At 42.2% G+C, this 15,700-nt stretch overlaps 1 protein-coding gene across 1 annotated transcript in view; it reads right to left on the bottom strand.

Moving 5' to 3' along the window:
• The window catches only part of LOC111663932 (vacuole membrane protein 1-like), a 59,602-nt gene that overhangs the window by 36,762 nt on the left and 7,140 nt on the right, over positions 1-15,700 (bottom strand). Inside the window, exons 5-6 of the mRNA XM_023418338.1 lie at positions 15,022-15,132; positions 1,863-2,096 (exon numbers count right to left, since the gene is read on the bottom strand). Coding sequence (XP_023274106.1) covers positions 1,863-2,096; positions 15,022-15,132 — 345 coding nt within the window. The remainder of the gene's footprint in view (positions 1-1,862; positions 2,097-15,021; positions 15,133-15,700) is intronic.

Below are 15,700 nucleotides of genomic sequence, written 5' to 3'. Positions count from 1 at the left end.
CCAAGGGGATTAGATGGCGCGCGCGCGCACACACACACACACACACACACACACACACACACACACACACACACACACACACACACACAAGACAGGGTGTGTCGTTATATCAATTTCATCATCATCACTATAAGGGGTGAAAGGTGAGGATCACAGTATCCTTTATTAAGGTATAATTTTTTTATGTTAATTCATTAATATTAATATTTTGTTAAGCATAGAAAATGTTTGATGTTATGGTTCCAGGAAAGTGACTGAATGTCAATGAAAGGAACTAAGTAAGTGTAGTTTGTATAAAGGAATAATTATCCACATCATGTGTGTATGTGTGCATGTTTCCAATTTTACAATTGTGTGTTTGCATGTGTGTACTGAATGTGTGTCTAGTCAATGTTTTACAAATAATAAGGAAGCCTGAAGGCCAATTACAGTCCAGATCAGGTAGTGGAAAGCCTGCCCAGTTCCTGTAAAGTCCCTGGTAATGAAGAAGTAGCTGAGGATCTGTGTTTCCCCCTCGCCTCACCACCTTCCACATTACACAGAACAGGGAAACAGATAACAAAGACTGATAAAAACTTATATTGTGTGTCACGAGCCGAGTTCTCTTTTCTCACTGTTCAGCAGTTCAGCCTGTGGACATGAGAAGACACTGCACTTCCAATAAGTCCATAATGAGTGCGACTTCTAGATCACGTTGGCACATATCTGTTGCTGTGTTTTTACGTGTCCTGCGTGTGTGTGTGTGTGTGTGTGTGTGTGTGTGTGTGTGTGTGTGAGACAGTAGCACAAGCCAGTGTTAGTGGTTTCATGGTAACTCTGAGACATGTGTGAGTCACTGATAAACCATCAGAAACGCCAGTCTAAGTGTAACTAGACTCTTTGAAAGCTGTTCTTTGTCTAAGTTCAAGCTTTAAATAGAAACTATGACATTATAAAGTTTAACACTATTTCTATATATTTTTACTATAAAACAGCAAAATTATTTTCTGCTCTGGTCGTGAAAAAAAATATTTCATCTTTCTCTGGAACCACAAGGCTGGTTAGAAGTGTGAAACCACTAACAATGCATAGGGGAAATTCATGGTAGGTAGCCGGGGGTTTCCAAGCAGATGAGTTATCAATGAATACATTTTCACTCATAGTGTGAATGCAAATGTGCAGTACCTCCGCCAGATCTTGAACTGGTGGAGGTACTGCAAAAAAAAAAAAGAAAAAAAAATGAGACAGTGAGCAATAGCCACCTGTGACACTAATTATAAAAATAAGGTGCAGAAACCGCACTGTCTTTCACATGGTCAGAGGTAGATCTTAACGTTTTAAATAACACTTTGTATTAAAATGTTAACAGATGGAAAATACACAGGAATAGTCACGTTTTCACCTTTTTCACTGTTCTCTTACCACACCATAAATTGCATTTTAACTAAAAAAAACTCATAGTCTGATTTGTGCACCGAATTTGGAGTCCTTGGAGTGTATAGTTTGACCCTGCCCTTGGAAAACCAGGTCTCTAAAAGCCTTCAATTTTGGTAATAGTTTCTACAACCCTCTGTCTAATGGCACCTTTCAAAACCCACTGGATAAATTCAAAAATGCATGGTGGGAAATCTGAAAACAAGACTGTTTTTCTTAGCTCCTGAGAATCTGGCATTTGGGAGATATGAGGGTTTCACCTGACAGCAACAATATTTCAAAGCACACACTTTGAATACTGGTCAAAGTTGTGGCCAATGTCCAAGGCCGTGGCAAACTGTGACCAGAAGTGAGCCATGAGAAATGTTTAGAAAAGCTTAACTCTGTGCGGATCCTGCAATCGCCTGCTCTTTAGCTGTTCCGGTCTACTGTGTGCAACAGGCACTCACCCACATACAAGCTTCCAGGCGCACTTTGGAGATGATGGTCCATAGGGAGATGCTTCCCTGGAGGGTTTCTGACCCCACCCCCGCGGCCTCCACGCCCACCTGCTCAGCATCCGAGCCTAGTTCTGCTGGTGCTTCGTGCTGAGGACAGACTATTTGGTCTGGGTAGGGTGGCTCGGGGAAATCCACCGAGCCACATTCATATGCCGCCAGGGTCACAGATGCTATGTGTGGTCCCTGAGAAATAGAGAGAGAAAGACAGAAAGAGAGAGAGAGAGAAAGGCAGATAAAGAGAAAGGGAGAAAGGAGTGAAGAGTGGAGTGAGTCCACTTGTTGGAAGTAGTTTTGAGTCAGAGGAAGAACCCTTCTTTATTAGCACAGGGACAACATTAGAGCAATGAGTCAAACACTGAATGACAACATAAAGACAGTTTTAAGTGGGCCAGTATCTAGATAATGTCTTCAGTAGTTCCTACAGCAGTGAAACTCTCCCTCTGTTCTTTCACTATAAATTTGCATAAAGACTGAATGTGCCTTCTGCTTTCCTTGCCTGATAAGTTAAATTAGTAAACGCAGAGAAACACACACCTGTGATTAAGCTGGAGAAAACGTGCTGTTTCAAAACCTACAGGAAAATCCAAGTGTCATCAGATAGAGAAAGAAGGGGCCCCGGGCGGAAACGATCAGAGATGGAAACCAAAGCTGGGGCACCAAAACCAGTGGGTGTACACATACCCACCACATACACGCACACTCACCATCTGTACACTCGTACAAATGAACAAAAGAAAGGGTTAAGTTAAAAATATGTAGGTGTTAACACAGAGGTTCCCACCGCCCTCAAGTGACATGCACATTAACACACAGGAATACACAATCAAGTGTAGCCGTTTTCCCACCGCCGCATGTGTGTGTCCACGGCAGAGCCATGCAATAATAATGAAGAAAAGAGCAGCAGGAGAAGAAGCTGGGTCTAAATTCAGACTCTCTTCGGACAGAATTTATTAATGTTTGACTGTTCCTGCTGTAAGAATGAGACATTAGCATATTTGAGGACCCGGTTTCTTTGATAGGGCCTGGTCTGGTTTACATTTCTGGCTCTTGTTTATTTACTCATTTCAATTAAGCTTCCAGTGAGAAAACAGAGGAATCAAAGGAAGTAAGAGAGGTGCAGGTTGGATTTCTGCTGCCAACTTTCAGCTCTCGACTCTTGCAAACAAAGTCATCCCGACATCCACAACGCCGCTGTGTAGAGAGGCGCCGAAGGCCACACACACTCACTCACTCACAGAAATACCAAAATGAACATATCAAGTGGGGAAATCTCCATTTCAACACACACACAACACACTGACATTTTGAAATATTGTGCCAGCATTCATCATTTGAAATCGTCTTTCTCTAATTGCACCTCTATTACTTTAAAATAAGCAATTTAAAGTTTCCATTGCTCCCCAACAATAGGGTTTATCACTGAATGGCTTAAGTTCATTTAACACACCTGTTTTGAAGGGTAATTTCTGATGACACACCTGTTTTGAAGAGTAATTTAATTTCCTATTTAGGTCAAAAACAACGGCTGAAATGTGAGCCCTGCATTGCTGACCAGGGCAGGGTACAAAACGTACAAAAAACTCCTGTGAACACTTCTCGTTGTTGTTTGAGAGGAACAAGGAAACTATTTGTACAAATGGCCGTTGGACATTTTACTCTGGCTCATTATGACAGTGAAATTGATAACATCATTTGAGAGCACAGTGTTTTATTTAGTTTTATATTGAACAGGATCCAGTCAGAAAGAAAAGGTCACGTTATTTTGCATTTCCTGCTGAAGAATGCATGCTACGCAATGATCTAGATGACTCTGAAACGACAGATATGATTAAACAAGTCAAATAAAGGCAGGTCCCCGAGGTGGACAGCTGTAAGCAGGCCCTGTGTGCACGCTTGCCTATGTTTGTGTAGGAAGGGTGCTCCCAGTGACGCACAGGGGCAGTTTGGCATTACGCAATGTAACGCCAAAGCGATCTAGAAAACCTGGGGTGGGGCCAGAACTTCCGGAGCTCTATGGGACAAGGCAGGACACGACAGGACGGGACGTGGGAGGGCAGGACAGTGGCGTGTGAGGCAACAGGAAGCAGCAATGCCTCTTCAGTGCACTCCCTTTAGATGACACAGATCTGTTTCTATGCACACACTACTAGAAAGAAGGCGCAGTAACATCTACATTAATAATTAAAGAAAAAAAACACCCACAGGACACACAAAGAAAACATCTGATGCTCACCCACTTGCTTTCTTACAAAGGCCAGAGACAAATAGGAAAATCTTTAGTGACCCAGAGTGAGAAGTCAAGAAACTCCCAGCACTGACCCAGTCAGACTGGATACTCCCCCAGCCTCATGTCCTCCCAACTGACTCTCCAGTGAGATCACACTACCCTGAAATCCGCACACACACACAAACACACACTTCATGCACACGGACAGACTCCTCAAGGAGAATGTTTATGTGGCCAAGAAAGACTATATTCCTCTTGCTCACACTTTCCAGCTCTATCTCAGGTAATGTGTGTTTACCAAACACACACAGACGGCGTGCCAATAGAGAGCGTTGCGTGACTCTGAGTACCTGCTCTCTCTCTCTCTCTCTGTCTAATGCTGTGTCACTGCTTCTCAACTTACACAAAAGCCCAGTCCTCTCATGTTGGCCAGGTGACTCACCATTCATCTGCAGCCCAGCCCACAACATCCAGGTAACTGCCCTCGGTCTCATTGTGTTACTGACTTTGTTACTGACCCACAGGCATAACAGCCACACAAACACATCTCATCTCCTAGGAAGACGCACAAGACAATTAATAACAGAAAAAAAACTAAACATTCAGTGGAGGAAGTAATATTTCTCTGAGGGCGCATTGTTCCATCGTATACACTGTTAAAGTACTATAAACAAAGTAGTGGTGAGGTTTATGCGTGTACTGAAACTGTGTCTACTTTGAGATCTGCCTAATGCTTAAATACATGTCAGCACTGACACAGAGTTACTCTCTCTGACCCCATGGGAGCTACAATGGAGGCAGCATTGTTGGCATTCCTGTGGCGACCTGCACAAACCAACGCTCGGCCTCCAGAACGAGTGGGATCCCCACAGACTCTGAGGGAGAAACACACAGTTTGGATCCGGTAATTAAGTGTGTCTGTATGTTTGTTTCCATGTGTGTTGACAATATATCATCACGGCAGAGCAGCGCACACATGCACAGAGAGAGCACACGGTCAAAACAGAGAACTGCTGTTAACCAAAGTAAGACATCCAGTGTGAGCTGTTGAAAGGAATGATCCACAAAGTTAAACTTAGTCAAAATGTCATCTAAAGCCAGGCAGATTTTAACATTACCTGTTCTGATCAGTGATTTTAATCCTGTCTGTGAGAGATTTCTCACCCCCACCCCAGTAATAATCACAGCCACAGTTACCTATTGTTTTTCAGCGAACTTGCTGGTCCTCCTGTAATAAACCCCATCCGGAGTTACATTCTTTTAAAGTAGATCTTTGGCTTTTTTATTTATTTATTTATTTTTAAATGGGAGAGCTGTTTGCCATTTTCAATCTTTAAAATCAGCTTAGTGTGAAATTTGTCTTTTGTGGAAATGGAGCAAGTCAAAAATGTTTTTGCTCATCTGAAGCATGTCAACACGGATACAGGAGAAAAACATTAAAACCATCAGGAGAGCAAGAGTTCATCAAATGTGCTGTTGTACTGTCAGTCACAGGTAAATGCTGGTATTCTCTTTTGCTGAATGTCCAGGTCTATGACGCATCCTGTAATTATGTGCTGTTTAAAATGCTGTCCAGAATGATGAGTTATATTATCAAGGACCACCTGTCAATGTTAATCGAGAGCAATTTCCCCATTTTGTTGGTGTTGTGCACAAACACACACACGTAAGCACACGGGAAACACGATACACATTCCTACCGCTGGTTTCATGCTTTTGTGCCATTGTGCCATTCTCCTTTTCGAATTTTTGTTTGTTTACCAGAAAACTCCACAGGCACTAAACACACTCGAGTTAAGCTGCAGCAGTTCTTTATCATCCCTGCTGCAAAATATCAACGATGATAGGGTCAGATTTTGTAGCGCCTCAAGTAAGCAAGAACAAGTCCACAAAGACAGTTGTGGTGTTTAATTTGCTAATTCATAGTGATTGCGGTGGCCCATAAAATTTCTCAGAGTTTGACATGATGAGGGAGAACTCATTTTTGACGTGTAGTAAATTGTTCCTTCACCGCGATCCTGGACAAGTGACAGGGATCGGCTAAGAGCATGTCAGTTGCTGAAGCACATGAACGGAAAACAGCTTCCTCTCAGTGTCACAGCAAGAACAAAGTGTGCGTCAGCGTGCCCACTGAAGGAGGATGTGAAAGCTGCAGGCCCAGAGCTGCTGCTGTGAGGAGCTACTGACACACACTGTCAGCCACCTTCTCTGGTCCACAGGATCCACCATCATTCCCATAATAGTCTTGAGACATTTAACACTTGAAATATAAACATTACTTTCTTTTGTGTATGAGCATTTGTGTCACAGTGGCAGTGTTGTAATTGTTCAGCACACGCACAAACACACACACACAAACACACACACACACCATAATGTAACAGTGTAGGTTTGATGACCCAAACAGGTTGTGCAAGGAGTGGCCTTTTTACATTTTTAATTATACAGTAACTGGCTCATTCAGTACGTAGAGTATGATGCAATGCAGTGAATGTGCCCATGATGAAATCTCATCACATGTCACGGATCAAAAACCGGCCTGTTACCCTTAGGAAGGAGCAGCACATAACAGTCAGTTCAAATGATCAAAGTGATACAAATTGAAAGGGGAAATTATACAATCCCTGATTTATTTCTTTTTAATTGCAGATGCGCCCCATAATGGTCCGGGCCACCAGTCAAGGCGTGGACGCCTCTTGTTAGTTTATGGCAGTAAATATTGTTGCTTCCAAATCCCAAAAACCAGACATTAATGGGTGACCATAAACTGACCAGTTCTCAGTGACCACGACCACAGGACGGTCCAGTCATTAACAGGTCGCTGTGGTTATCAAGGGCCATTTAAGCACATTAGACACGGTCCGGCTAGCATAACCTGTTAACCACTTCTTACAGTGGGAGACTGCTGGAGGCAAAACAGGACAAACATTAGAGGTTATTTCGTTATGAAGAAGCCCTGGTCAGGATCTCTGAGGGAGGCAAGAGAACGCTGGATTGAGGCCAGTGATGGAGCACAGACAGAGGGGCGGGGGTGTGTAGAAGTGGGTGGTAAGTACACACACACACACACACACACACACACACACACACACACACACACACACACACACACACACACACAGAGATGGTGGAGGTTAGAGGGTAGAGGGGCTGGTCCCAGTGATTTATCCATGTGGTTGCACCATACGACCATATGTTCAGGAGCCTCTCCCAGACTCGCAGACAGACACACTCACTCTGACCCCCCACTGAGTGATGGGTCATACACTGGAAGGATAACACCTTCATTTCAATCCAAATGATTTGATGCTTACTTTGATGTACAAATTCAGGAATTACAGCAGCAAATGAAATCACCTCACACTGTGTACATGCTAAAAGGGAAACTGAATGTAAATATGTTGAGTTAATTTTCAATGACTTTACTAAGGGTTACTAATATAGTAATAATAATAATCATAATAATAATAATAATAAATAATGTGCATGAAATATAACTCACACAATTTGTATAGCAATTAGCATTTTAATTCTGTGCATTAGATTCAAATAGGAAACCTTCATTTACTTTAATTTGCCTTTATTTTATATTTTGTTGTGTAGCACCACAATTAGAGCTGGAACAATTTGATTAATTGATTGATCGATTGACGGAAAATTAATTGTCAACTTCAAGTATTTCATAAGTAATAATAATAAGTAATAATAAATGATTAGTGTTTTTCCAGCTTTTCGATTGTGGGGATTTGCTGCTTATCTCTGACTTATGTGAAAGTAAATTGAATATCTTTGGGTTTAAGACGGTCACCTGGACAAAATAAACAGTCTGAGGACATCACCTTGAACTTCAGGGCTTTGTGGTTCAGGGCATTTTTTTCTGAAATCTTATACATCAAGATAATTAACGGCAGGTTAATGTAATATTCAGCCCTAAAACAAACTTATAAACTAAAATCTAAAACATCACTTAAGATGATGATGAGAAAACATCAAAAATACATATGTATGCGTTTATGTTTGCCACAGTTTGTGTCTTTGTGTCTGTACATTTCACCAATTTCACAATTCTCAAAAAGTTAGAAAAGTACAGCGATCGCTGATGTCACCATGTCATCACAGGTGTCATTGTAAAGCTCTCTCTCGCCTGAACAATGTTATCAGACCCAAACAAAGTTATTTCGTTCATATCAGATACTGTCTCAATAAAAACTGTTTTTTAATTTTAAAAAAATGTATGAATTTTTCAAAACATATCTTTAAAGGCCATTTTCTCAAAATGAGTTTTTTTCTCATACAGAAATCTCGTCTTCAGTTACACACACCAAACCTTCAGGTTTTATTCCTATTCATATTCTGAAGGCTTTTACAGAGGAGTTTGTTCATATATCATTCACAGATTATTTATATAACATTTTATTCTGAAAAATATTTTATAGGTGTTGACAGTATTTTCTGATTTATGGAGTAATAAAATAAGAGATTAACAAAATCCACTCCTCCTTTTACTTTAAGAATTTTGAACCTGGCTTCATCCAATGTTCAGTTTTCTGATCTAGAAATTTATGCAAATGAAAGAATATTCAATGTAACCCAATTGCATATTTAAACCTAAAATTTCAGAATCTTTTAAGACAAAATGTAATTGTCTTAATGTATGTAATCTACTGGGGAAGTTTCATGGTTTCATTCACCTGTGGTGTCTTGCCTTGAAAGCACTTAGTGAACTTTATGGAAGAATTTCATAACTACACTACGCTTCAATAAACCTAAACACCTGCAGTCTGCCAGCAGTGCTCTGGTTTTGTCTGGTCAGGTTTGGCTTGTTCTGGCAGGGTTGTTGGGGCTGTTCCAGCATGGCTACACACTCGCCTCACTTTGGTGCAGGATTTGCTTCCTGCGGGCTCTCAGTGTGTGTGTGTGTGTGTGTGTGTGTGAGAGAGAAAGTGTGTGTCTTTCTGAGCGAATGGTTATTGTAGTTGGTATTAACAGGACTCCTGGGGCCTCCAAGACACAGACAGACGCATGCCTTGGATGGCTGAGGTGTGACAGTTAAGATTGAGAAGCCATTAGAAACACCACACACACACACACACACGCATGCATGCCTCTCTAAACACACACACACACACACACACACACACACACACACACACACACACACACACACAAAGCTCCCATTTACACAGCTCTCTGGTATTCATCTTTGAAGGAGTTTGGTGAAGATGAATAAGTCACAAGACGTTTGGGCAGATCCATGTCTCCAACCTTATGAGGAAGAAAATGAATTACTCAAAAATCATGAATGAAACCAATTGTGCTGCTTGCTATTTTTTTTGCCAAAGGAAGCAAAAGCACTTTTGTTGTATTTCACATTTAAACCCAAAGTTTGACAACTCCCCTCATGATCAGCTACGGCTCCATAAGTTACCAGTATAAAACTCTCAAACAACGTATAGTGTCTTTATGGTATGTAAGTAATACTGCCTGTTCAGCAGTGGCAGGATCAAATCCAAGCGATAAAGTTCTGACACACTATCTAGATGTAGTTAAAAATTAATGGCTTCAAATTGAATTTAAGAGGTGTTGAAGTTAAAGCGAGAGATCCATTACTGCCAGCCAGTGGTGAGTCAAGGGTAGCTTTTCAAAGAACGACTGAACTTGATCCTGATGTGTCACTCATGTTCCGGGTAACATGTATGCAAGGTATCATTTCTCCCTGGTGGACAGAGGGACGATTATACTCTGCCGAGTCATGTTTGACACAGAGAGCATGCACCGTCAAAAAAATTATGAATCAGTATCGAGGCGTCAGATTTAACACTTTCTGAGCTTTACTAGCTGAGTTAGGACACAAAAACAAAACACAAACAAAAACAAACAAAAAACCTCCACTTGGGATGAGTGGAAAATTTAGGTCAGGTCATACAGACCAGCAGGGGTGTGTGAGTCACTACTCAAACAAAGCAACCGAGTTTCTGTCTACGTGAATGTGACAGTGTCCAATTGTTTGCTCCAAGGAACGTCACTGTACAAGCCACACAATGGCCAGGTGAGAGTGGGGTAGGGGTACCACACACACACACACACACACACACACACACACACACACACACACACACACACACACACAAATACCCTGCCATGCTGTGACCAAATTTCCCTCACCCACATGTTCTTGTCAAACAGTGAATGTGTGGGCGGACTGAACTTAACTGTATAACAGCATCTGAGCGGCAAAACTTAAAGGACCTGAGCGGTGGTGTGTGTGAGTAGGGACAGTAACAACAGTGCAGGGACAGTGTGTAGAAGCTGCACTCTCAGACCTGCTCAGCCCTTACAGCGATAGTTGGTGCTAATTAAAGCTTTGCTCCTGGTAATTGCCAACAGCCAAAACTTAATTTTAGGGGGTTTGCTGGGGAAAATCTGTATATTCTACACAAACCTCTGCTGCAACATATAATTTAGCAATCCTAAAAGAAACTGAATATAGAAAACTACAGAATGTTCCTTTATTTAGATGAGCCACTGGTTTACTTTTTGAAAGACAAGGGACTGTAAATCATGAGTCATAAACACACTAGGATCCCATAGGATTGGTATTGTTTTCTCCCCAGTGGCTGCTGACATTTACACTCCCAGAAAGACACAACATGTACACCTCTCACTCATAAAACAGCTCAAAGCCAAGAGGGAGAGAAAAAAAAGACTACCCTAGTTGCTATTATGTAAACAGCAACGTGCGCGGCTTCAATTATAATGACTTTAATTCTTTGTTGCTGTTGATTTAACGTTGAGCACAACAATTTTCATGCTGCCCATAATGACTTAATGGCAACAGCCATTACTGAAAGTAATTTAATGGTGGATGACTCAGATGAGCTCTCCTCTAAAATATTTACAGCATTCCCAAGCTTTCAAGAGTCACACTCATTGCTAACCCTTCTCAGTTAAAAGAGGATTTATGGAGGGCAGCGACACTAGTTGTCACTAGAAAACAAATGCTTAAAAACTTAAGTGGGGATAAAAGCCGGTCCCGCTCATAATTGTGATCTTCGCGATCATTATGGCGGACACATGCGCAGGTGCAGTACTCTCAGCACGCTCACGTGTGCATGTGTGTACTGATCCTCGCCTCCACAGCCTCTGCTGAAATGAGATCTCTCCAGTGTTCCTGCGTGATTTTATTGTCTTCATGGTCTGTATTGTAGGCACCCACCCACTACCTCCTCCCTCAGAGCAGCTGGATAAAATACACTTGATGGTGTGCCAAGAAGTGTGCTTTTTTTCCTCTCTATGCCTGAGTTGCAGGGTTTTATCTTTCTCCATTCATCAGTCCTGCCCATGTACAATGATCTCCCGCAGTCTCAGCAGGATGCAAACACAGAGAGGAGACACAGGGCAGCAATTGCCCATGTCAGGGAACAGGAGAGCTGCCACTTCTGCTCTGGCTTCATTGACTGGGATGTTACTGGCTCTGCATCCCCCTCTGCTGGTGGCTCTGCAGTACTCTCATAATACAATGTTTATTGCTTCCCACCAACAGGGGTGGGGATGTGTGCTGTTAATGTGTGGTGTGGTCATTTATTTCTACCAAAAGACCTATTGCCAGTGAGAGATTGTCATATCAATTCCATAGAGGTTAAACAGGAACCTTGAATCTCACAGTTCCCCGAGTCAACACTGTGCCGGCAGAAAAAACTGTTACCACACATTTACTGCAACTGGAAGAAATGAAACGATTAGCTTCAATCAAGGAGTTAAGTCCTTTGAAGCAGTTAGAAAAAGGACAGACACATGATGACAGCTGGGAAGGTAGGGGAAGTCACATGACATCACAGTCACATGTTATGTCATGTGAAAATAGCACTACTGAGGACCTTCATGGTTATTAGACTTGCAAGTATTCATGCCTTTCCTCAAAGAGATGGGAATTAGCGAAGAACTGCTGATGTAATGTATTTGATACAGTTGTGTGATTCACTGTGTGCTGCTCTTTAACAATATAACATCTTGCGGTGTCTGTTCAGTTTTGTCTGTCTTTTCTAACTGTAGAAAGATGCTGAAATATTTAGTAGAATGTCAAACATTAGTTATGTAAAGCCATAAATCAGCCACTGAGGAACTTTCCAAAGCTTTCAGGTTCACTTATGTTTTCCAGAGCTTTATTTTCAGCAGCAGCGTTTATGTTAACAAAAATATTGATATTTGTTATCAATACAATGATCCAACACCGCATGTAAAATATTGCAATACTATTCTGCTCTGATTTTTCTGGTTCGTTAATAACTTAAGACCACTGGTACCCTCTGCTGACCGTTAATGGCCATGACCTGGTCAGTTATAACCATCTGACTAAAAATGTATGAATCCGTTATTTCAATCAATTTCTTACAGAGTGGCTCATTTACTGAAAGCAAATCAAAGTAGATCATGATATACAACAACTGTATATATATATATATGGTCCTGCAAGTTCAACTAGTGTATTTGTTATTATTATTTATTATTTTTTGCCTTCACAAGTTCCGTTCAAGTTTCTGTAAAGTGAATCCTTGTATTAGCAAACAGAGAATTCTTGCCATTTTTGTTGAAAGAAAATCACTTAAAAGATTAAGATCTACTCAGCTCCTCACAATCAGGCAATTTGCAGAAGTGAAAATGCATTAAGGTGTTTTACCAAACTGGAGACTGAATGAGAAGCTGTGCAATAAAAGTTCACTGTAGCGCTCCCCTGAGCTGCTGTATATCTCTAGTGGTGCACTTGTATACCACTTACAGAGTAATTGTGGTGGTGTTCTTTCCAAATGTTGACATGGGTGTAAAGGCCCACTTCAGTATTCATTTCTTATGGACAGGAAGAAAAACAGTGCCAGACAGGTCAAGCTGCAAGTGTTAGAGTTTTAAGTTTGTGGGGACATCTGAGCAAGTGTTCTGAACTTGTTTGACCCAGTTATAATCACTGACCCAGTCCTAGTTCCTAAAACCAGGACAACATGTCTGCTGGCACTCTGCAGAGTTCACTTACCACAGAAATTCTTTAACTTTTTTACTGTCAGAAAACAGAAATATCTTGTCAGGATGCAGAAATCTACAAAATCACTTAGGAATCTCAATGGCTTCTTTTAACAGCGCTTCTACAGAAAAGAAGATGTATAATTATAATTCTCTGAGGTCAGTTTTGTGCTTCTTACTTGTGGTTTAGACTCTCATTTGAAGAGAGGAAACAGATACTAGATCAGACAGAGCTCCTTATATAAACAAATATGGTTAGACTAATAATTTAGGCCAATATTGGGGCGCCCCAGTAGCCTAATGGTTAAGGCGTATACACATAACCACAGCGTCCACAGTTTGACTCCTGGCTGGAGATCCTGTGTTGCATGGCCCCTCTCTCTCCACAGCTTTCCTGTCTACTTCTACACTGACTAATGAAAAACGAAAAACAACTTAGGCCAATATTACACTACACTTTTATCACCCAATTAAAGACATTTATCTTCAAAGTAATAAAAAATCCGCACTTTATTTAATCTAGGTGTCTGACCAGAGAATTCATTCCACTGTTGACAAACTAGATTGCCATCAACAGGTTCTGGTTTGTCCGTCAGTACATACCTCTGCAATGTATAGATATTTGTAGAAGTGTTTCATGGTTTAAACGCATTTCCATCCAACAAGAAGTCCATTTAGTGGGAAACAGAATGCTTAAAAGTGTGATTATATTCAGGAGCGTACAACAAAAAAAAAAAAAAAAAAAATGTTTTATTTGAACATATGCACAAAAAAAACCTTCTATCAGTAGATTGAATCTAAAAATATCTGCTCCAGTATCGGCTTTTAAAAAACAATATCAGTCAAGCTCTATAAAAAATGCAGGACAGCAGCTCCAGCAAGGAGCACCAAGTTCTGTCATGAACCCAATGACACCACAACCTGCTGTAGCAGCCACGCTCACTAGATGGCGACATCCTACTCTAAACCTTCCAGAAAAAGAGAGCTGGGCCACTGAGGGAGAGTAGAAAGAAACTCTCAAATTACATTTTGGAGCACCGAAGTTTGGCTTTTAAAAACAGCAGAATGGAGGACACACACTTCAAAGTTTCCAGTTCAGCTCCACTGGGCAAGGGCACACGAGTGCGACAGTGGACTCCCCTGATGACAGATGGACTCAGAGCAGACAAGCAGATGTTTTGAGACCCTGATCTGATCAGCAGTAGAGACCCAACACCTCCCCGCACTCATAACTGAGCAAACACACTGAGAGACGAGGAGACTTGAAAACAGACAGAGAGACACAAACAGAGAGAAAGAGGAAGGGAGACTTAAAGGGGGGAGTAAAAGGGGGACTGTGAGCGAGGGAGAGACATAAAGGAGAGCGAGCAAGGGGAGGGAGTGTAAGAGAAAGTGAGAGTGAGCGACACAGTGGGGAGCAGGAGAGCGGGGAGAAAGGAAAGAGAAAGAACTCAGAAAGGGGGAGGGAGAGTGTTTTTATCCTCATGTGCACCCAGTCAGAGGGGTCAGTGAGTGCGATTGTTCCTGGACTGCCTGTCAAAACAGTGTGGCTACCACAGCGTCTATTCATCTCCGCCCCGCTCTGAAATGCACGCACGCACAAACCCATAGGCTCCTAACACACTCACATATGCATGTGCAAATGCACGAGGAGCCTCCGAAAGCTTTTAATAATGCTCTTATTAAAGCCTTAGCAACAACCCAACAACAGCATCAACACAGCCCTTTTCAGACCTGCGTCACTGCACCACCATCTTCCACTGTGTTTGAGTTTCAGCTCTGTCATAAACATGCACAGGCAAGTGAATAACTGCAGTGTGAAAGTGGGGGGCAACTTGTTGTGGAGAGACACAGAAAACGTTGTCTTACCAGGTAAAGGAGGAAGGTGTGCAGGCCGGTGCCAAGACCCACCGAGGAGAGGATGCCCAGGCCGACCCAGTAGGCGCACCACAGAGTCTTCTTCTCCATGTAACACACATACTGCAGGGGCCAGAGAGAGGGACGGTCAACCACATGGCAGAGACACATGCACAGAGTGTGAGGAAAACAAGAAGTGTGTGTGGGGGAGGAGGGGGGAAGGGGGGCACAGAGAGAGGAGGGGAGGGACAGAGTGAGAGAAGGTGCGAGAGTGAAAGTGTGCAGTACAGAGGGCACTTTACAGGGTGGGAGAGGGCAAGTGAGTGGCGGATAAAGAGAGGGAAAGGAAGCGAGTGAGAGAGAGACCTTCAGAGACAGAGGTTGTTGTTGAGTTTAGAGGACAGAGCCGAAGGGTAGGAGTGTACAGCACACTGACAGAAGAACAGCACCATTATTCTTTTTGGTGGCAGCCAGCTCTTACACAACTAGTAAAGTAAGACAAGCCAAGATCTCTCTATCTTTCTCTCTCTATGTTCCTCTTCCTCCCGTCCGTCCACCGCTATCGCTCCATCTATCACTCCGTTTACACTTCCTCCCCTGAGCCAAGGCAGGTTGTTTTCAGGAGGAAGCATGGAGTGTCTAGATTACGGGAAGAAGGGAGGGGATTGACGAGTGGGGAGTGGAGGTGGGT

The sequence above is a fragment of the Seriola lalandi genome, unplaced genomic scaffold (assembly GCF_002814215.2).
Source record: "Seriola lalandi dorsalis isolate HSWRI2012SDOR001 ecotype SW California unplaced genomic scaffold, Sedor1 jcf7180002054581, whole genome shotgun sequence".
NCBI classification, from domain to species: Eukaryota; Metazoa; Chordata; class Actinopteri; order Carangiformes; family Carangidae; genus Seriola; species Seriola lalandi.
This window is presented reverse-complemented; position numbering and strand designations above follow the sequence as displayed.